Here is a 23,648-nt window from a genome sequence, read left to right on the forward strand (position 1 = left end):
CATGTGGCCCTCTTCAGATCTTGCAGTCGAACCTGCTGCGTAGCCCCAATGGACCTGCATTCCGAAACCATCAGATGGGCTAGGGTGCCTGCACTCTTCCTACTGAGGGCATCGGCTACTACGTTGCCCTTACCTGGATGGTATAGGATGTCACAATCATAGTCCTTGAGGAGTTCCATCCACCTTCTCTGACGCATGTTGAGATCCTTCTGAGTGAAGATGTGCTTCAAACTCTTATGATCAGTGTAGATCTGAAAGGTCTCTCCATACAAATAATGGCGCCAGATTTTCAAGGCGTGTATGATTGCGGCAAGCTCCAAGTCATGGGTAGGATAGTTCTTCTCATGATTCTTTAGCTGTCTAGACCCATATGTTATAACCTTTCCATGCTGCATCAAGACACAACCCAGGCCCAGATAGGAGGCATCACTATAAACTGTATACCCTCCTGATCCACTCGGTAGAGCCAGCACGGGTGCAGTAGTCAGTCGCTTCTTCAATTCTGAAAAACTCCTTTCGCAGTTCTCATTCCAATCAAACTTTGCATTCTTCTTTGTGAGTCGGGTTAGAGGGGCCGCTAGACTGGAGAACCCTTCGACAAACCGGCGGTAATAACCCGCCATCCCTAGGAAACTGCGAATTTCCTTAACTGTTGTCAGCCTTTTCCAACCAAGTACCGCTTCAACCTTTTCGGGGTTCACCGACACCCCTTCCTTCGATATAACATGTCCTAGGAAGGCGGTTTGCTCGAGCCAAAATCCACACTTGCTCAACTTTGCATACAACTTCTTTTCCCTGAGTACCTGGAGGACTTGGGCAAGATGATGAGCATGTTCTTCTCTACTTTTTGAGTAGACTAAGATATCATCGATGAACACGATGACAAATTTATCCAAAAACTCTCTGAAGATTCTGTTCATTAGATCCATAAAGATGGCCGGGGCATTGGTTAGCCCAAACGGCATAACCAGGAACTCATAGTGTCCGTACCTGGTTCGGAATGCCGTCTTGGGGATGTCTTCTGCTCTCACTTTTACCTGATGGTAACCTGATCGTAGATCTATTTTAGAAAAGACCTGTGCACCCTGCAACTGATCGAAAAGGTCATCAATCCGGGGGAGAGGGTACTTGTTTTTAATTGTTACCTTGTTTATCCTTCTATAATCAATACACAGTCTCAACGTTCCATCTCCTTTCCTTGTAAAAGTAACCCCGGCACCCCATGGGGAAATGCTGTGTCTAATGAAGCCACTGTTTTGTAGCTCAGTGATTTGTTTCCTTAGCTCTTCCATTTCGATGCGGCTCATTCGGTAAGGGGCTACCGAGATGGGTTGGGTTCCTAATTTTCCCCTGAATTTTTCCCGGGGAACTGAAACACGCTCACAGTACCTGCACGGGTTCCAAAAAAAATCCAAATTAGGCCCAGGGCCTCTTTCGGCCCAAATCGCAACTCCGGCACGGCGGCTCCGCCGTGCTCCGGCGACGGCGCCGCCGCTGGCGGCGGCGAGTCGCCTCGGGTTGACTGTTTTCGGCCGTTTTTGGCCGAATTCGGCCACACTCGCATTGGTCCTTGTCAGAAAACAACCCTAGGGCCCTCGGGGGGCCAAAAAATCACGGAAAAACGGAGCTTACCGGCGGCGGCGCTCTCGGGTACGGCGACTCTCCGGCGAAGTTCGTGTTTTGGTGATTTGGCTTCGGTCAACCTGTAGAGAAAAGAATGGTGATCACGGTGATATAAAAATTGCATCGAACGGAGGCCGGGAAGGGCCTCGTCGGAGGCAAAAACCGAGAGGGGGCGCGGCGGTGCCGCTGGGCTTCGGCCGCGTATTCCGGCCGTTTGGCCGGGATTTCGGCTTCGATTTGGCCATAGGAGGAATCAGTGGGGAAAAACGAGTCGGGGGTATGAAATTTACCTCGATCGGCGGTCGAAAATTTCCCCGGTGCGGCGGCGAGTGGCGGCGGGTGGCGGCGGTCGGCCTCTGGTTCGTCTTCTCCGGCGAGCGGCTGGCGGCTAGGGTTTGTGGTCTGGTGTGGAGGTTCTATTTATAACCCCTTGCCTTTTGATCACAGCCGTTCATTTTGTTTTAATCTGGGCCGTTCGTTTTTGATTGAATCTGGGCCGTCCGTGCGATTGAATCTGGGCCGTCCGATCGCGTGATTGATCTGGGCCGTCGGATCGCACCCACGCGGATCGCCAGCGTGGCTCCTTTTGGAGTGACGCGGTCTTGCCACGTGGCAGGCCCTGGTTGGCCGGGACTGCTGACCGGGCCTGCTGACGTGGCTGCTGACGTGGCCGCCCTTTTTTTTTTTTTTTTTTTTCTCCTCCTTTCCGGGTGCTACACACCGTCTCTCCTTCTCTCTCTCTCTCTCTCTCTCTCTCTCTCTCTCTCTCTCTATATATATATATATATATATATATATAACCATATTCATCATTCTGGCATGGTAAATTACCAAACAGTTAATTAGACAGAAATTAATTTGTTTATGAAACCAAAATCTAATTAACAGATTGAAGAAGACTCTACTCAGCCCAATTCACACGCCATTTCTCCAACCTTCCATGGAAGCTTCTCGAATTATCCACGCTACTCTTCTCTCCCCTTCTCTTCCCTTCTCTTCTGTACATTATACATCTTTTGCATCTCGCCATTACTAATTAACATCTCATCTGTTGAACAACAAAATCTGCCCCTCTTTCCAACTCTTTTCGCTTAACTGAAACAAAACCCTCAAGAATCTATCTACCAATGGCGGAAGAAGACGGAGCAGTCACCGTCTACAGCGGCACCGCTATTACCGATCCCAAGAAGAATCTATTCTCTATCAAGGTTGCCATGGCTCAGATGCTCCGTGGCGGCGCCATTCTCGAAATCACCACCCTCGATCAAGCTAAGATCGCGGAATCTGCCGGAGCTTGTTCCGTGCTTATATCAGATCCACCTCGTCGGGGCATTTCCCGCATGTCGGATCCGTCTTTCATCAAAGAAATAAAGCGCGCTCTTTCCATCCCCGTCATTTCTCGAGCCCGTGTTGGCCATTTTGTTGAGGCTCAAATATTGGAGAGCATCGGAATCGATCACATCGATGAGAGTGAAGTGCTTGCTATCGCTGACGAGGATAACTTCATCAACAAGCATAATTTCAGGTGCCCTTTTATTTCTGGCTGTCGAAATCTTGGTGATGCTTTGAGGAGAGTGAGAGAAGGAGCTGCCATGATTAGGATACAAGGGGACCTGTTGGGGACTGGTAACATTGCAGAAACTGTGAAGAATGTGAGGTCGCTCATGGGGGATATAAGGATTTTGAATAACATGGATGAAGATGAAGTGTTTGCGTTCTCGAAGAAAATAGCAGCGCCTTATGATTTAGTAGCTCAAGCCAAGCAAATGGGCAGGCTGCCTGTGGTTCAGTTCGCTTCGGGAGGGATTGTGACGCCGGCGGATGGGGCGTTGATGATGCAGCTGGGATGTGATGGGGTGTTTGTGGGTGCAGAGGTGTTTAATTGCCCTGATCCGTACAAGCGTGTTCAAGGCATCGTGCAGGCTGTCAGGCATTACAATGATCCTCATGTATTAGTGGAGATGAGTTCTGGGTTAGAGAACGCCATGGCCGGGCTTAACCTGAGCGAACAATTTCCTCTGTAAACTGTTGTTGAGCACGTTAGTGTTTCCCTTTTTTTCTTTTTTGAGGTAAACTTAGAGGATGATATACATGGGTCTATCTTGTTGTTTGTTGCAGTCCTTTTGGTATCAGTCTGATCTGTATGTTGATTGTGGAAATAGAAGTGATTTCTCAATAAATTTACCTCAATAGTATGTTGAATGTGTACTGATGTGTCTGAAGAAATTTAAATGACTTAGTATCCATGAAGAATTTCTCGTGGCGTTGGACCTGGCATACTGGGTTTTTTGATGTGAACTTGCAGAAGAGTAAAGAATTAGGAGCTTGCTTAAAGGATCAAGTTGCTAAGTTGTGTTGTTTATATGATTTAAAAGTAATCTATTATTACTGATCTCATCCTGCTCCTCCCTTGTCTTCCTTAATCTTTTGTACCAATTCAATATAATTCTCTGAAATGATGAATCCGATCAAATACAAGTTCCATCCTCTTTTGTTGAGCAGCTTCAGTTATAACATGATTCGTAATTTGCAGGTTCTTTGTGTGGCTTCTTGATGGTATTCCTACAGTTAAATTCTACTGCGTTTTGATGTCTTTGTCAAGGGCTCTAGTTTTCATTTACTTATTTTTCTGTACGAAGAAGGTTTATTGACCAATTTACAAGAAAAATAGAACCTTGAGTTCCAATTTCCTCACTTCATTCTTCTCTTGGTTCCTCTATTTTTGTTAACTCTCCCTCTCGTTCTGCCCTGTAGTTGCTCCTATTATGCAGCTTCTGTGTCTCAGGTTCCTGACAGTCTTCTAGATGATCTGATGCAGAATGATTAGAATACTTTTACAGAGTAAATAATAACAAAATCTGGAGATAATAAAGAAAGCAAGTGAAACATGAGAAGACATTTTTTCATTCAGTTTGTGAAGATTCGAAACAGAGAATTAGTCTTTCACTAGTTTCCAAGGAACACTACTTGAAACCTGCCTAAGCCATTCTGTGAAGAGAGAGGGCAACTCTACCACGGAGTCTCTCGCACAAGAGTGGAGTTCCGAATAGCTTATTGGAAATCAGAGCCTTAGCCTTAGTCTACAATCATTCCTGAGTCTCTCCTATTTCCTATTCCTATTCTAGCTGGGATATTCGACATCATTTGTGCTTTTCACCTAAGCCTTCCTCTTTCACTAAGATTACGAAAGGCTTTAGACTTCTCCATCTTCCTCTTCGACTCTGAAAGCTTTTGGAATTCAAGGGAGCTTGCAACAAGTATTCCTTAGAGACTAATGAAGGAATTATACTCTTTTCATTCTTAAAACAACTATGAAAGATGCTCATTAAAACCATATCTTGCCTCCTGTTTCCCCGCTTCACATTTATACATTCTTGTATGACAATGAAGAGAAGGGAATAACCCAATGTCCAACCTGTTCTTTTCTTTTTGATTGGTAATTCCTCAATCTCTTCTTGTACTCCAGATCTTTTACAAATTATTTGATCTTTGTCAAAGTACAGATACTTGAAGCATCTGTTGCGGATTACCTTGACGAGAATGAACTTCTTAGCAGTGTTGATGCTGAGAACTGTGTTAACAAGCATAAATTCAGGTTTCCATTTTCTTGTGCATTTCAAAATCTCGAAGATGCATTGATGAGGGTGACAGACAGTGCAGTCATATTATCGATGCAGGGAGGTCTATCAAATTCAAGGTTGGCAACATAAGGCGGTATTGCTGAGACAATTCGGACTGTGATGTCTGTGACAAAGAAGACAAGGAGTTTGGCAAACGTAGATGAAGATGATCTGATAGTACAAACCAAGCAACTGGGGAAGGTTTCCTATGGTACAATTTGCTGCAGGAAGCATTAGCACTCTTGCTGATGCTACACTGATGACGCAACTGGGTCACAATGGTGTTGTTTTTAATATGAAGTTTTTGACTGTCCAGATCCATGGAAGCAGATTCAAGCAATAGTTCGGCCTCTTGGTCACTATAACAATCCATTTGCTTTGGCGCAGATAAGCTTTCGGTTTGATGCTTATGAGGCGGAAGATGAGCCTGATTTGAGTGGATTTATAGTGTGATGCATTTTGTTTACCATTAAGGGTGCATTTCTAGGCTTTGAATTGATTCACAGTCGTGTTTAGAGTAAATCTGGTTCTCTACATTACATTAAGTTCGATAAATTTATGAGTAAACATGAATAAATTCACTGGTTATCTTAATGAAACCTTGCAGCATAATAATTCTTGTAAGTGGTGACATTCTACATTCTTGAACAGTGTTTTTCTTTAATGGTTTCTAACAGTAAAAAAAAATTCACCTTAGCAATACCATGTTACTTCAAGAGGCTAACAACTAAATACTATAGGTTCTTGGTTGGGGGATCGGGAACCAGAAAAGAAAACCAAAAGATACAAAAGGAAATATAATTTGTTCTTCCTTGCTGAACATACACAATGAATTTACCACTGTACAAGAGAACTTACCAGACTAGTCTTCTCTTGTTACCAATAATCGGGATCGAACTACTCTACTCTTGTTGACTGTATGATGATGAAAGAGGACCTAAACAATGGTTGACAAATCTATATGAACATACTAATATATAGAATTTCTAATTGGTGATCCTTTAATTTGGGTAAAAGCCAAGTTTATCCTAGATAGCATTCTCAGTTTGAATACTCCCGTTGTTGAATAAGCACCTTAATGCTGTCCCATATGCAGAAAATATAGCTCCATTGACCACAAAGACTCTAGCTACAGCAGTTCCCAATCCTCTCCAGACCACACTGAAACTGTCCTGTTTCATGCTTTTCTGGAAACAATCGATTATGGCATCTAATTTTTGTGGAGAAGTTGGTGATTGAGCCTGCAGTCTTGTTTTCACAACATCCAGTGGATAGCAGTTGACCCAGCTAGCAACTCCTGCTAACCCTCCTGCTACCAGCATTGTTCTCAAGCTTTCTTGGCCACTCTTTCTGCGGCCAGGATGAAGCCGTTCTCGCATATACTCATATGTCCAGAAGCAGAAGCCATGTGCGGGTGCATCTCTGAGGACTGTTGCAGTAAATCCTCGGTAAATTCCCCGACCTTCTGTTCGGAATATGCTTTTTAGCAACGCTTATTGGGCCAGTGTGATGAATATTCTGTGAGGAAAGATGAATGACTATTGTTCTGCAGTTGAAGGCAAATTTTTATGAGTTCGACAGGGCTAAGGATTATGCTTTGCATAGCTCCAGTAACAATCCCTCCTAAAGGAACAGCTTTGTACGAAGGAGGGTCGGTGGCAGGAACAGATGAATCAAATGCCCGGGAGCAGATTGCATAGATCCGGAAAGCCATAGCATTCTACAATTTGCAAACTGCTTATTAACGTTAGGCTAAGCCAGTGAAAGAATAAAACAGTTAAAACATTGTTATACAAGCACAGATTTTCAGGTCATATAAATGATTAGGCTAACCATCGGTGCTTTTGCACATATACTGTCTATCAGATTTACTTATGTTCCATATTATTGAGATTTAGACTTGATTAGGGGAGTGATAAAATTGCTTAAAGAAATAATCAACACAATTATCTGATCCTAGACCAATCATGAGTGAAAGAGACCTAAGACCCAGCTAAATCAAGACAAACAGCAAGAACATTTTTGTAGACTTGATGATGCTGGAAGGGATCTGCGTACAACAGAAATTTTTTCTTCTGTTTAGGTAAAATTATATTTTTTATATTCTTATAAATTTAAATTCAATTAAATTTTTATTTAGACAATTATTAATTAATTAATTTTTTTTGTTTGAATATACTCCTGTATAAGATTTAAGAGTATACAAAGTATATGTGCCTTCTTATTTTCCGATGATAGCATACACAGTTTGAATAAAAGTTAAAGCCAACAATATTACAGCTGCAATAGTAGAAGCACCTCTCCAAGGAGTTGTAAAATACTCATGTTTCAAGGTTGCCCTCCAACCATGCCAAGGTTGATCATAATATGCTTTCAAATCTCTCCATAGCTTAGCATAGGAGGTGTACTGGTTCAAAGTGACATTAATACACAGTTTGTTAACCAAAGTAACTGGCGCAGTGCTGTCACCTAGCCAGTTTACCAGAATTCCCTTCTCAACCAGTAAATCAACATCTCTGGCAGTCTTGATTAACTCATCCATTAATGACATATAATCACACACATACATGTTTTCTTCATAGTGACATTGTTCCAAAGCCATTAAGTTTCGAATTAAAGATTCTGTAATGTCTTCTAATCGAAACTGAGGAATTTTGAGTACTCCTTTCCTAAACTTTATATCCAGTAAGTTTGTGTTAGGACTCACCTCAATCCTCACCCCTGCCTCCTGTAACTCTGCCACGCTGTGAAGGTTTCTACTTACAGTTTTCCCTTTCTCTAAAGACAAATTTGAAAACGACTGTGTAGTAAATGCCCATATTAAATCGGTGAAGTGCTCTACTTTTCTTCTGATGATTACTTTCTGAGAGTTGAAGTATCCAAAGAATAAACAAACAATTTCCAGGAACGGAGGGTGGTTGTGATTTGGACGAGATCGAAAGATTAAGTCATAGAGGTCTTCAAGGGCGAAGAAGGGAAGTTGATTCTCGAGTAAAATGAAATCGCGAAACAAATCTGGGGGCAATTGGAAATTTTTCTCAAGAACAGCATCATGTCCACCTTTACTGTCATAGTATACTTGTACAATGCAAACAATAATGAATACAGCATCGACTAGAATGATCTTGGTCAACACGTTGCTGCTTTTGTTAATGATTCCTTCATAGCAACCACGGATTCTATCTTCTCTCCGTTTTACAGCATCGACAAGTTCCCGTATGGTGATTCCGGTTCGTTGACGGATTTTCTCCACACATCTCAGCTTAAAATTTTCCATGGGTTTAAGTTCTTTCTTCTCACCATGGTGAAAAGGGCCAATAGACACCACCATAGGAGTGTAGACTTCTTCATTCAATTTGCGAAGATTGTTAGGGACTCTATAAATAGAACAATCTGGCGATGTGGGTAACTCCAGATTTTTTATCATTTCTTCAATGTCCTTGATCAGAATCTCGCAAGAATCTCCTTCACCATTCGATGAAGCACCCTTCATTGATCTACTTATAACTTACATCATAAAGCATATAAACTAAATGTGAGATTAATAAATGAAATACTATATCTAAAGAACTACAAGTGGAAGGAAATGACATACCCACACAGCAAGATCCAAAATTTACCTCTTGTTCTCGTGTGGGAACGATGAAGTGGACCCTCCTAGTAGAGCCTTCTCGTTCTTACCGTCCAAAACAGGCCGCACGGAGTATAGCCAAGTCGTAACGCACCGGTTTTTGGTTCGAATCCTTTTACTCCAGATTATGAACACCCGATCGGATCTGTCAAGAACGAGCTGACGACTGCAGTCCCTGAGCCCAGCTTTTAGCAAGCCACAAGTTTGACTTGAACCTACTTTGCTAAGAAAAGAGAGAAGGGAAAGATAGACGGCAGACGGATCTGATTTGCTATCTAGTCTCGTCTAGAAACCCCCTAGTCGTGAGAAAGAGCCGCTCTCTAGCTAGGATCTGATTTGCTACGGAGATCAAGAATCAAGATTTTACCTCTTGGTTGACTTGCCTTGTTCTGATTCTCTGAATCACCATTGAAGATAAGTCTGTGTAAACTGCCCGAATGAACCCAAACAATATCAATGAACAAAGAATGTCAGATTCCAAGTAAAAAAGGTTTACAGGCAATGAACTGTTTGGTATGAGTAAAACGTGTGGAAGGAGAGAAAATATGTAAGAAGAAAAAGCAACATTTGGTTTTAGAGGAGGCGTTATCTAGTGACGTCGAGTCTAAAGTTAGGCGTGAATCAAGCTACTTAACGTGTTCAAAAACTATTGGTTAAGTTCACTGCTGATGTGGCAGAAACAATATCAGTATATAATTTCTCCTATTCCTCTCTTCAAGGACATAAAACGCACCGGTTCACCGGCTATTTCCTTCTTCAAAGGTTGGTTTGGTGGAAACTAGGAAAGTAAAATATTTAATCAAGGACAAGATTTTTTTTCTTTAAAATTAATAATTTGAAAATAGAAATAATAGTGAAAATACAACAACTTATATGTATATATATTAATTTTTCGTATAGATGATAAACATTTTCAATATTCAGATACTATTGACATGTTAGTATTAAGAAAGTTGATGGGCATATTGTTCCACAGAATAATTAGTGATTCCCAATAATTTCAAATGCAGGTGAATTTAAAATATTATAGAAGTGTATAATTTTTAAGCAAAATTTTATAAAATTTATAGGGATAGTGTATTGACAAATTTTCTAATAATATAAGTTTTATAAGATTTTCATAATTAATGAGTAAAAAACCAATTCTTTAAGTAATTATTTTAAAACATTATGGTTAAGTTTAAGGTTAATTTGATAAAATATTAATAAATAATTACAAGATCCTAAAAACCTCCAAGGAAAAGAAAATATTAAGGTTGAGATAAATATTCTTTATTAAATTATCAGGTGAGAGTAGCTTATTATTAGATTAAGAAACTTACGAGTTTGAAATTTTTAATATACCTTATCTAATATTCATGTATTTTGTGACAATATGAATTAATTTAAATGGATAATAATACTTTTTTTAGAAACTACAATTAGACTTGTAAATTAATAAAAAATATAAATACTGAAATTATACATATTAAGATATATTGTACTTCACGAGAATGATTTTAATGAATAAGTTCATTGAACTAAAAATATAAATTATGTTTGAATTATGATATATTTTATTTATTATGCAAATATTTTCAGATTATTATCTTTTTGAATATAAGTATAATAATTTTTTAAACAATCATTTCATAACATTATGGTAAAATCTAAAAATCAATTCAATTTTATTGACAAATAATATTTGAGATTAGAGAAGTAAATATTATAATTGAGATAAACAAATTAGAAATTTTTCTCAAGAACACTATCATGACCACCTTTGCTGTCGTAATATACTTGGACAATGGAAGCAATAACGAATACAACATCGACTAGAATGATTTTCCCCGACCTGTTGCTACTTATGTTAATAGTTTCTGCATAGCAATTAAGGATATCTTCTCTCAATTTTATAGTATCGAAAAGTTCTCGTATGGTAATTATGGTTCATTGATGGACTTTCTGCATACATCTCAACTTAAATTTTTCCATGGGTTGAAGCTCTTTTTTCTTACAATGGTGAAAAGGGTCAACGAACACCACAATAGTAGTGCAGGCTTCTTCATTCCGTTTGCGAAAATTGTTAGGGACTCTATAGATAAAACAATTTGACGATGTGGGTGGCTTCAAATTCTTTATCATTTCTTCAATATCTTTGATCAAAATCTTGCAGGAATCTCTTTCACAATTTGATGAAAGACCTTTCATTGATATAGTTAAACTTATATCATAAAGCACATAAACCAAATGTGAGATTAATAAATGAAATATTGTATCTAAAGAAATATAATAGGAGAAAATAACTTACCTACACAGAAAGATCCAATATTTAGCTCTTGTTCTTGTGGGAATGATGAAGTGGACCCTCTTAGTAGAACCTTTTGTCTTTCAGATCAAGATGGAAATGAAGCAGATTATCCATATGCTACGGAAGTCAATAATCAAGAATTTACCTCTTGGTTGACTTCCATAAAGGTTAGTCATCTACACCTTCTGATTGTCCCCTTGTTCTTTGCTTATAACCTGATCTTTTCTTCTTGATTGATCATTCCTCAATCTCTTCTTGTACTCTAGATCTTTAATAAAATTTTAGGTAAGCATTCCTGCCTTTGTCGATGCATTCAAAACTAACGTGTTAAAGATTAATGTAGAAATTATAATTTATTTTATTTATTAGTTTGAATTCAAATATGATTTATTTTAAATTATATTTTGAACATGTTTATTTTTAAAAAAATCATGTTATTAGTGAGAATTTATCTTTTAGAAAATTTTATTATGTTTATCCTTTATACTATAATAGATTATTTTTAAAAATTTGAATTTGTAACATCGCAGATGCTAGTTAAAGCAATTGAGTGCTAGATACAGATTTAGAATAACGAGTGCATGATAATATTTATGCAGCAGAATCAAGACCTTAACAAATTCTTTATAAATACATATATATAGTTCCAAATAAATATATCATTGAGGCTAGAAGTGGCTGCAAAATACAAAATATGGGGGCCACTTCTTTCACTATGCTACCGGCATTCATTAGAGTACAGGAACAAACATGCATTCAAACTTATGGATCCACAGAATCCTCATAGACTTCTAAGGATAGGTCTGGCTATGGTTCCTCATTTTCTTCCTCATCTGGGGGAGAGAGGGGGGGAAGAAGGAGAAAATGGAAAGAGTGAGTTTCACATGCTCAGTAAGAAAAATAATATTAAATTAATATCGTCTGATTTCAAAAGTTTATTATTTTACCTTATTGTTTAGCTTCCTCGTTTACCTAACTCATCATTAGGAAAAATATTTATTTGAATATCAAAATAGTACATTAGCACAAAAAATCAAATATACATATATCATGTCAAATAATAGAGAAAATCAAATAAATTATGAAATTCTCATATTTTTCTTGTCATGCTTCGTGAAATTGTTATAAACTTCCATCTCTAAGAGCAGATATAGATACAAATTTCTAACTATCCAAGTGAAATGACCATATCAGATACAAATACGGCAATTTGTTTAGGCCCACTTCTGGCTAACCAAATCATGGTACGATCTGTGACTACGGCCGTACCAACCGTAGTGGTCCTAATAGATAATCTATAGTCACAACTTTACTTAGCAACGGGTGACTCTTACAGATAGTGTGATACCACTCTCGTTAGAGGGTACGCCGTCATCCACTAGGAGCGATCCTCTTACATCTTTCTAGACAAGATAGGAGAGGAAAAAACAGATAACTCAGATACCCCTCAAAGATAAAAAACCTAACGAGACACTTGATGCAATATGCATGTTAATACACATACACTTCGGACCATACAGGCTTCATTACACTTTTCTCTTTTTCTTTTTCGTTTATTTTATCTTTTTATTATCACAGCTACATATTATATTTTATCACATGTAAATTCACCAAGTGTCAGTAATTCATGCAGTATGCTTGAAAATCAGACAATTCGACTTATTTGAATACATAGGTATGCAAAACAGACAAAATAACTATCATATTAAATTTGTTTATCTAAACATACTCCTTAGAACGTCGAAAGTAATACTAGATTCTTTACCAAAACCTCGATGTTTTCTCCTTCATTGTTTTTTTTTCTTTTTCTTCTTCTGTCACTATTTTACGATCTCTCTCTCTCTCTAAATCTTTGAAAAATAAAAAAAATAGAAGTATGGAGAGGAAGGGAATAGAAAATGCAATTTATAGAATTTCAGAATTGTTGGATTCATGCAAAGTGGCGAAATTTGATGGAGAGAGAGAAGAAAAAGATTCTTGGCACAAAAAACGAGGGAGAAAAATTTCCTCCATCGACGGCGGCACCGTGCCGCCCAAGGTAGCGGTGGAGCTCTGACAGAGGTGGCAGAGCCCGACCGGCGCGCTGCAGGCGCACAGGCTTGCTGCTGCGCACGCAGGGGCTAGCCTGCGTGCAGATCCTAAGCGCACAGGGGCTGTATGCGCAAGTCTGCAGCACGGATGGCGCGCGCACAGTGTGCAGCAACAGTTCGTGCGTGAAGTGATACGCGGACAGCCCACCGGTGCTCGACATGACGCGCGCACAGTGTGCACGGATGGGATGTGCCCACTGACGTGCGTGCGTGCATGTAAAGGGACGTGCGCGTTGGTGTGCGGATGGGATGTGCGCACTGTGCGCATGCCCCGCGGCCACTATGTTCACATGCGTGTGTGCATAGTGCCCAGCACCCACGCGGGCAAACCTGTTTTTTCGTGGCATTTTTCTCTGCGAGCCAGTTTTCTCCCGCTTCGCTATTTTCTAATTTTTTATAATTTTTTTCTTTTAAAATAAAACAAAATAATAGTAAAATTAATAAAATAAATAAAAATAAAAATAAAAATAGATTAAAATCACGGATATCGAGAATGATGTAAATTAATTTAAATTTAGGGCGGCCAAAGGCCCGAATTAATAGAGTTTTCAAATCATTTTAGCACAGTGATGGGTGGAGTGTTAGATCCCTCCCACCTAAAAAAATTTGGTCCTCAAATTTGTCTCGAATAAGGCTGGATACATCTTTCGCATTTCATCCTCTAATTCCCCCCTAGATTTTTCTGGGGTGTGATGCTGCCATCATATCTTCACCATAAGAATCGTCTGTTACGTAAGAGCTTATCAGTCCACCCGAGAATTTGTACAGGAACCTCATCACAGGACATATCAGCTTGTATCTGTACCTCATCACGAAGAATAACATGAGAAGGATCAGGGTGGTACTTATTGAGTATCGAGACATAAAAGACATCATATAAACCCACGAATTCCTTAAATAGGATGAGGTGGTAAGCCACAGATCCAATGTGCTCGATGATAAAAAAATGTCCAACATATCGAGGGCTCAACTTTCCTCTTTTTCTAAATTGCATCTTGCATTTGTAGGGACAGACTTTTAAGAAGACTTGATCTCTTACAAAAAACTCCAAGGGTCGCCTACGATTATCAGCGTAGCTCTTTGGGTAGCTCTGGGTAGTTACCAAATTCTTGCGGATGATTGTGACTTTCTTAATGGTTTCTTGAATGAGGTCTGGTCCTAAGTAGTGCTGGTTCCCGACTTCACTCCAGTAAGTAGGGGAATGACAAGGCCTTCCATACAAAGCTTTATACAGGGCCATATCGATGCTGGAATGGTAATTATTATTATAAGCGAATTCACAAAGACGAAGATGCTCATACTAGTTATCACCAAAGTCGAGAAAGAAAGCATGTAACATGTCTTCTAATGTTTGGGTCATACGCTCAGACTGACCATCCATCTGGGAATGATAAGCAGTGTTGAAGTACAACCTATACCCCAAGGCTTCTTGGAAGTTGTCCCAAAAGTGAGAGGTGAACCGGGGTTCGTGGTCAGATACAATGGATGAGGGAACTCCATGGAGTCGAACAATATTATCCACATATAGGCGAGCTAACTTACTGGTGGAGTCCGTGGTTCGAATAGGCAGGAAATGGATAGTCTTGATTAGCCTATCCACAATGACCCAAATGACATTTAGACTAGAATAGGTCCTGGACAATCTAGTGACAAAATTCATAGTCACGTGCTCCCATTTCTCTTCAGGAATCAAAAGACCGTGTAGTAATCTACCGGGTCTCTAATGTTCTGCCTTTATCCATTGACAAGTAAGGCATCAGGAGATGTAGTCGACTATATCCTTCTTCATTTCTGGCTACTAATATTGTTGCTTCAAGTTCCGGTACATCTTAGTACTCCCAAGATGGATGGATAACTTGGAAGCATAGGCGGTCTTGAGTACATTTATACGTACTACATTGGGGACCCAAATTCGGTTCCAAAATCTGAATAATCCATTATCAGAGATCTTGAAATCAAGAGATTCATCCAAAGTAAACTTACCCAGGCTCTTGATGAGTTCCGGGTCTGTGGCCTGTACTTCCTAGATTTTTATAAAAAGATCTAATAGGGCTCAAATCTGGATGAGGTAGGTGCCCTTGCCATAATAGCTAAGGCGGAATGATTGCACGGTGTCTATCATCTTCCAACTGGAGGCCATGGTTTAGGCTAGCACAACAGACTCTCGCCGACTTAGGGCATCGATGACTATATTTCCTTTTCCGAGGTGATAAATGATCTGACAATCATAATCTTTCAAAAGATCCATCCAATATCTCTGTCTCATGTTTAACTCCCATTGTGAAAAGATATATTTGAGACTCTTATGGTCAGTGTAGATTTCAAAAGTCTAACCATACAGGTAATGACACCATAATTTCAGGGCGAAAATAATGGTTGCCAGCTCCAAGTCGTGGATAAGGTAGTTCTGCTCATAGAATTTGAGCTATCGGGATCCAAAGGCGACTACTCTGCCATGCTGCATCATGACACACCTCAAACCAATATGAGATGCATCACAGTAAACTTAGAATCTTCCATCATCGTCCAGAAGGATCAACACAAGGGCAGAGGTGAGACGGTGTTTAAACTCCATAAAACTTTCACTACATGCATAATTCCAAATGAAGGGTACACCATTTCTGGTGAGTCGAGTTATGGGGGCAACAATCCTAATAAATCCGTCAATGAATCGTCGGTAGTAGCCTACCAAGCCAAGAAAACTACGTACCTCAATCACATTGGTGGGTCTGGTCACTGATTGTACTTTAAATGGGTCTACATAAACTCCTTCACTTGAGATTACATGAATAAGAAAAGAAACTCGATCCAATCAAAAGGAACACTTGCTTAGTTTCACATACAGTTGGTTTTAACGGAGGGTCTCCAGCACTTCAGCTAAATATACAATATGTTCCCCATGGCTTTTAGAATACACCAGAATGTCATCAATAAAGACAATGACGTGTCAATCCAGTACGTGCCGAAAAACTCAGTTCATTAGGTCCATGAAAGCTGCTGGAGCATTGGTCAATCCTAATGGCATCACCCTAAACTCGTACAATATATATATATACCAAAAGATAATTTTCAGAATATTTTCTTCCTTTACTCTCAATTGGTGGTACCTGATTCTGAAATCAATCTTAGAGAAGGTCGTGACTCCTTGCAGTTGATCGAAGAGATCATCGATTCGGGATAAGGGTACTTATTTTTTACGGTCACTCGGTTGAGTTCCCTATAGTTCACGGAGAGTCAGAGGGTATCATCTTTTTTCTTTGCGAATAACACTAGAGCGCCCCAAGGAGAATGACTAGGGCAAATGAATTTGTGGGTGATAAAATCAGAAAGTTAATGTTATAGTTCGGTTAGTTCAGTGTGATTCAAGCGATACGCGGGCTTCTAGATTGGTTGGGTGGGTAATAATTCAATTAGGAACTCTACCTCACGTGGGGGAGGTAGACCAGGGAGTTCAATGGGAAAGACATCAGGAAAATTACAAATAATGGGTATGGAACACACAGCAGGATCAACGTCCATATTCCTATTCAATTGTTAGGAAAATGATAACAACTTTTATTTTGGGGATTTTAAAGTTACAATTTTATTTTCACAGTTTATTATAATTCTATACTTTTCCAATCAATCTATTTCTAATATTACATCAAATCCTACAAAATCTAATAGTATCAAGTTTACACATACTTATATCCTTGAAGTCTTTATCTTACAGTCCTTATATACGCAATGAGCCTTTAGTAGTCATTTAGAGGGAGTTTTCACTATTAGCATTTTTCTTAAAGCTTCTGGTTTCAATTCTAGGTTACCAACAAGTGCACATGAAATAAAAGAGTGAGTTGCACCAGTATCGATTAAAGTCTTAGTGGGAGTATTATGAATAGAAAGTATACCCTGGATGAGAAGAGGAGCAGGAAGGATTTCACTTGCATCTAAAGGGTACACTTGACCTTGTGCTATAGGTCTACCTACATCTTTCGATCGCTGAAAGCAGTCTTTTATAAGGTGTCGGGTGCTTTTGCACTGATAGCAAATGTGATTGATATGCCGACAAGGCAGGTCACCATGCGAGCGACCACAATATTGACAAGGTTAGTTAGTTCGGGTAGGTGGGGCTGTAGGTGGGGGTAATGCAGGAGGAAGGGCAATTCTGGTTCGTTTATCTGGGGGGTTTTTTACTGGGTCAGGTAATATCTTTCTAAGCTGTTAGAATGGTTGTTGGGCTCAAACTCGAGCAAAGCATTGGTGTTTAGCCGAGATAAGATCTTCGGCCAAATGGGCATGTTCAAGCACCTCTGCATACGAGCTAGGTCTTAGCATAGCGACCCGGTCATAAATATCGTTACGAAGGCCCTTGAGAAACTTTTTAGCCTTCCAACATTCGGGGGTGACCATCAAAGGGGTAAACCTAGATAGTTGAATAAATCGAGCTGCATATTGGGCTACAAACAAGCTTCCTTAGTGGAGATCCTGAAATGTTTTTCTCTTTCTTTTTTCGAATATAAATAGGGAAGAAATTATTAAAGAAAGCATCCATGAAAACTTCCCAGGTAGTAGGGGCAGACATGACTTCTTTTTTAAGTCGCCACCAATGTTTGGCTTCACCGTTTAACATAAAGGTTGCAAGGGGGACCTTTTGTTCTTCGGTTAGGTCTAGTATAGAGAATAGCTTTTCTATTTGTAAGATCTAGCATTTGACTACTAAAGGATCAATGCCACCTTCAAAGTGTGGAGGTTTAAGTTTCCTAAACTCCGCTATATTATGGGAGATAGACCGATCTGGGTTTCAGAATTCAGGGGCTGGAGGTGAACAAGGGTTGACTTGGTTTTGTCCTACGGTTGTAGTTAATCCTTGAACGGCTCAAAAAGGTTATGCAAATTCAGCCCTGGTTGGATGATCAGGGGCTTCAGGTTGTTCAGTACGCTCTACAGATGGTCTTCTTCACGTCATTCCTGCAAAAGAAAGGAAGACACGAGTTGGAGGTTTAATCTTTGAAATGAGGACATTTATCTTTTCTAGGTACTCTAAATGGTTTATGTATCATAGACCATAGTGTAAGGGATTTGTTCCACGATATTCTACTCTGATACCACATGTGACATCCCAAGTGCCAGTTAAGGCAATTGGGTGTCAGATATAGATTCAGAATAATAAGTGCATGATAATATTTATGCAACAAAATCAAGACTTTAACAAATTCCTTATAGATACATATATATAGTTCCAAATACATACATCATTGAGGACAGAAGTGGCTATAAAATACAAAATATAAAAGCCACTTCTTTCATTATGCTATTGGAATTCATCAGAGTATGGGAACAGACATGCACTCAGACTTGTGGATCCATGGGATCCTCATAGACTTCTAAGGGTAGACATTCCTGTGGTTCCTCATTTTCTTCCTCATCTGGGAGAGGAGATGGAAAGAGTGAGTTCCATATGCTCAGTAAGGAAAATAATATTAAATTAACATCGTAAGATTTCAAAAGTTTATTATTTTATCTTATCGTTTAGCTTCTTCGTTTACCTAACTCATCATTAGCAAAAATATTTATTTGAATATAAAAAAATACGTTAACATAGAAAATCAAATATACATATATCATGCCAAATAATAGAAAAAATCAAATAAATTATGAAATACTCAGATTGTTCGTGTCATATATCGCGAAGTCGTTACAAACTTCCATATCTGAGGGTAGATACAGATACAGATTTCCAACTGCCCAAGTGGAATGACCAGATTTGATACAGATATGACAATTTGCTCAGGTCCACTTTCGGCTAGCCAAACCATGGTACAATCTGTGACCACGGTTGTATCAATCGTAGTGGTCCTAATAGATAATCTATAGTCATGATATTACTTAGCCACGGGTTACCCCTACCGATAGTATGAAACCACTCTCATCAGAGGGTACGCCGTCATCCACGAGGAGCGGTCCTCTTACGTCTTTCCAGATAAGATAGGGGAGGAAAAAACAAATAACTTAAAGGGTAAGAGAAACAAATACCCCTCAAAGATAAAAAGCCTAACGAGACACTTGATGCAATATGCATGTCAATAAAGATACATTTTGGACAATACAGGCTTCATTTAACTTTTCTCTTTTTTTTTCCGTTTATTTTATCTTTTTATTATCACGGCTATATATTATATTTTATTACATGCAAATTCACCAAGTGTCAGTAATTCACACAGCATGCCTAAAAATCAGATAATTCGACTCATTTGAATATAGAGGCATGCAAAACAGACAAAATAACTATCATATTAAATTTGCTTATTTAAAAATACTCATTAAGACGTCGAAAGTAATACTAGATTTCTTACTAAAACCTCGATGTTTTCTCATTTATTATTTTCTTTTCTTTTTCTTCTGCTCTCGCTATTTTACTATCTCTCTCTCTCTTTCTCTCTCTCTCTCTAAATCTTTAAAAAATAGAAGAAATAGAAGTGTGGAGAAGAAGGGATGGGAAAGGGCAATTTATAGAATTTCAGAACAGTTCGATTCGTGCCAAGTGGTAAAATTACACACTATGCGTATATGCCTGTGCATGCATGCGTATGTGCGGAGGGGTGTGCGCACTGTGCGCACACCCCCTGGCCACTAAGTGCGCATGCGCGTGTGCACAGTGCCTAGCACCCGTGCGGGAAAACTATTTTCTCGCAGGATTTTTTCCCGCGAGCCGTTTTTCTCCTGTTTTGCCATTTTCTAATTTTTTTCTAATTTTTTCTTTTGAAATACAACAAAATAATGTAAAATAAATTAAAATAAAAATAATAGTAAAATTAATAAAATAAATAAAAATAAAAATAAAAATAAATTAAAATTACAGATCTCGAAAGTGACGTAAATTAATTTAAATTTAAGGCGACCAAAGGCCCAAATTAATAGAGTTTCTAAATCTTTTTAGCACAGTGATGGGTGGGGTGTTACAGAATTCCATATAAGTTTATTTAAAAACACTTTAAGTTGTTAATTTTGGAGTTAGTGAAGTGAATAAAAATTTAAGTTTTATTCACCTAGAAAAATCCCAACAAGTAATATTAGAGTCTTTTTTTATTATAAGTCTGTGAAAAAAAAATATAGAAAGAAAACAAGAGAGTTTCATACATCAAATATGGCCTTAAACACTTTTTCTTTGACTTCACCTTCCATTTTCGCAAGAGAAAATTATCAATTATCGGCTATGAAAATGCAAACATATCTACAATATTTTGATTTGTTGGATGTGGTTGAAAATGATAATGAACTTCTGTCATTGCCATCTCATCCAAATGGTCATAATTGTTTAGTTACCGATTTACTATCACTGATTTGCTATATTTTGGATGAAACAAATCCTTAATTGCTATATTTTGGATGAAACAAATCCTTACATCTATGATCAACTATTTTACTGAAGCTAACTATTTGGTCAACCAGGAATTCTTCTTATTATTTTTTTAGTTTTAACTTACAGTCAAGAGTTTGTTTAATATTATTTTGCTTATTACATATTTTATATTTTGTGTATTGAGTTTTACAAAAATCCCCCCTTGTTTACTTGTCATTCATTGATCAAGGAAAAAAATTAATTTTAATCCCCTGTGGATTCAACCCTTCTTACCCACCACTACAATATTATTTTATTGGTTAATTAAGAATTTATTTTTGGTGGATTTGACACTCATTAAATTTTGGTATCATTGCCAGAGAGTTAAGATTAATTAATTATTTTTTCTTTTTATGACCAGGACCGATCGCGGGGAACCTCTTTTTTTCGATCCAAAAATTGAGAAAACCGCTAAAAACTTAAGGACAATAGACCCAGTTAAAGAGAAGAACTTGTTAGAAGAACATGATTTTTGCATATAACAATGCAACCGTTGAAACCGAAGTAGAAACCAAGCAGATGGCTGAGGAGCGCACCTTAATGAAGATGACAGCCTCGGTTACCAACCAGCAGCCCTTTTCATCACTTGTCCAGCCTTAGAAACTGCGTTTGGGCTAAAATCTAGGCTGATTCATTTGCTGCCAAAGTTTCAAGGATTGAAGAATGAAGAATTGCACAAGCATCTTAAGGAATTTCATATTGTGTGCTTAAGTATGAAGTCGCAAGGTGTCTATGAAACAAATAAAATTGAGAGTGCTTTTCTTTTTTTTGGATGATGTAGCTTGTAACACCCTAAAAAATTTTGTGGTTAATTGTATTATAAACGGCTAATTATTTGAGCCCTAAGGCCATTTGAACTCTTTAAATTTCGTGCTTTGATTTTCGAATGAAATAGTTTAAAATTTATTTATGAATTTTTGCATATTTGTTGGTTATTTAATTTAATAATTATTTAAAAATTTATTTTGTAACTTGTTAAATTTTCTAAACTGTTTTAAAAAAGATTTTAGGAAAAATAAAGAAGAAAAACAGCGAAAAAATCTCGAGAAAAAGCCCTCGGGAAGGCCTCTATCCGTAGCTTGCACGCACAGCAGGCTGGGGTAGCATGTGCTGCCTCGGGCAGTGTGGACTGCCTATTGGGTGATGGGCATTGCCCCCTGGGTGGCGTGCACCATCGATTGGGTGGCGTAACTCTAGTTTTTGCACCGTCATCACGTCACTATCGTCTCGTCAACCATCCATTAGTCGTGTTCGTCACACGTCACGTCGCATCAAGTTACCTTTTCCTTTTCTCTTTCTTCATAAGATTTCGCTACTTGGTGCAAATATGACAGTTCTCATTTTCTATAAATAGGGTCCCCTCTTCACCATTCTTTCACTACTCCAACATCATTCTTCCATCCACTAAAGAGTTCTAGAGAGAAAGAGAGGCTAGAGAGAGAAGAGGAAGAATTAGAAGAGGGAAAGATGTAGGCTAAATGTAACACCTCGAAAAACTTTCATGCTTAATTTGTAATGTAAACCCCATTTATTTGGGTCCTAAAGCCATTTAAACTCTTTAATATTTCGTACTTTTAATTTTCAGATAAATATCATATTTCATATTTTATTTAGTTGAATAATTTTTGAAATTAATTATTTTATTTTATCGTGGAAAAATTATATTTTTACTTATTATTTAAAAAGATTTCAAGGAGAAAATGGAGCAAACGGCAAAAATCGTGTGGGAAGGATCCTACTCGTGCGGGCTCTGCTCGCCCCATGCATGTGCGCGTGTGCGGCTAGCACAGGACGTGCGCATTGTGCGAACATCCCATCCACGTAGGGCATGAGGCGTGGTCTGCATGTGCGTCCCATCACGCACAAACGGGAATTGGCTTCGTGCACTTTGTGCGCGTGCCATCTGCACGGTAGGCTTGTGTGTAGGAGGTCTCACACAGTACGCCTGCTCGTGTAGTAGGCTAGGGCAGCGTGCCCTGCCTGAGGTAGTACGCGCCACCCCCTTGGGCGTTGTGCACTGCCAGTTGAGCAGCGTGCCTCCACCGACTTGGGCAGTGTGCCACCGTAGCTTGGGTGACGTGTCACTGTCATTTTAATGGTGTACCTTTTATATTTGTGCTACCATCACATCACATCATCCATCAGTCGGTTGTCATATCTCACATTTTTCATTGACTTTCTCTCTCCTTACCAAATTTTGCCACTTGATACAAATCCAACAGTCCCAATTTTCTATAAATAGGGACCCTCCCTTCACCATTTTTTCATCATTTCCATTTTCATTCTTATACCAAAGAGTTTTAGAGAGAGAGGGAGTGATCTAGAGAGGGAGTGATCTAGAGAGAGGGAGAGGAGAAGAAGAAGATAAGGAGTAGGATTCAAGGTTTCGGTAACAAATTTAGTATTTATTTTTAAATATCCTAAGAATTATTTCTAAAGTAAAGTTAATAAGTTGAAATTAATAATTGCATGATTAAATTTTATGCTTAAATGAAGTAATTTTACATGTTAAAGTATGTTTTATGAACGTACATGAACTTACTATTTGTATATGTAATTTAAATGGTTCAATTCTTGAGATAAATATTGATATGTGATGCAATTGATGGTGAAAAAATGATTAAGTATGACATGATATATAGATATGGGAAAAATGTATTGGTATTAACATGTATGATTCATAAAGTGTTTTGTTAGGTTTTTTATCTTTGAAGAGTTTCTGTTTCTCCCCCCATCTGATCTGAAAAGACGTGAGAGGACCATTCCCTGTGGATAACAACGTACCCTCTGACGAGAGTGGTAACACGATTTGATTGTAGGGGTCACCTTTGGCGAAGTATGATCATAGTCATAGTTAACATGTAGGACCACTGTGGTTGGCACAGTCGTGGTCATAGATCATGTAATGGTTTAGCAAGTCGTAAATGTGCTGTTTGTTTAGTAACCCGTAAATTTTTTGTTGGTTTGACAAGCTGCAAATTGTTGTTATAAATGAAATGAATTAATCATTCCA

General features: G+C 38.7%; 2 protein-coding genes across 6 annotated transcripts; one reads left to right on the top strand and one right to left on the bottom strand.

Annotated features, from left to right (window-relative positions):
• The first annotated feature begins 2,541 nt into the window (after nt 1-2,541).
• PDX1.2 (pyridoxine biosynthesis 1.2) lies at nt 2,542-3,831 on the top strand. Its single transcript, XM_022055188.2, has one exon. It carries the CDS (start codon nt 2,751-2,753, stop codon nt 3,645-3,647), a length of 897 nt encoding a protein of 298 aa, XP_021910880.1. The 5' UTR covers nt 2,542-2,750; the 3' UTR covers nt 3,648-3,831.
• Nucleotides 3,832-6,782: 2,951 nt separating this feature from the next.
• Nucleotides 6,783-9,430, bottom strand: LOC110809707 (UPF0481 protein At3g47200-like). Of its 5 annotated transcripts, none has more exons than XM_022035629.2 (3): nt 8,864-9,430; nt 7,542-8,750; nt 6,783-6,963 (listed from the first exon to the last, which is right to left on the bottom strand). In XM_022035629.2, the coding sequence occupies exons 2-3, from the start codon at nt 8,734-8,736 to the stop codon at nt 6,917-6,919; spliced, it is 1,242 nt and encodes a 413-aa protein (XP_021891321.1). In that variant the 5' UTR covers nt 8,737-8,750; nt 8,864-9,430; the 3' UTR covers nt 6,783-6,916. The 5 variants fall into 5 exon arrangements, with proteins under 5 accessions (XP_021891321.1, XP_021891329.1, XP_021891313.1 ...); XM_022035637.2 differs by having other exon boundaries at nt 6,949-6,977; nt 8,864-9,429; XM_022035621.1 differs by lacking the exon at nt 6,783-6,963 and having other exon boundaries at nt 7,443-8,740.
• Nucleotides 9,431-23,648: the final 14,218 nt, after the last annotated feature.

Source organism: Carica papaya, chromosome 5, assembly GCF_054855325.1.
Source record: "Carica papaya isolate Zhongbai chromosome 5, ASM5485532v1, whole genome shotgun sequence".
Lineage (NCBI taxonomy): Eukaryota > Viridiplantae > Streptophyta > Magnoliopsida > Brassicales > Caricaceae > Carica > Carica papaya.

What these genes read in the sequence shown, in the direction of transcription:
- PDX1.2 (XM_022055188.2), top strand. Translation starts at nt 2,751, where the DNA reads ATGGCGGAAGAAGACGGAGCAGTCACCGTCTACAGCGGCACCGCTATT.
- LOC110809707 (XM_022035621.1), bottom strand. Translation starts at nt 8,736, where the DNA reads ATGAAGGGTGCTTCATCGAATGGTGAAGGAGATTCTTGCGAGATTCTG.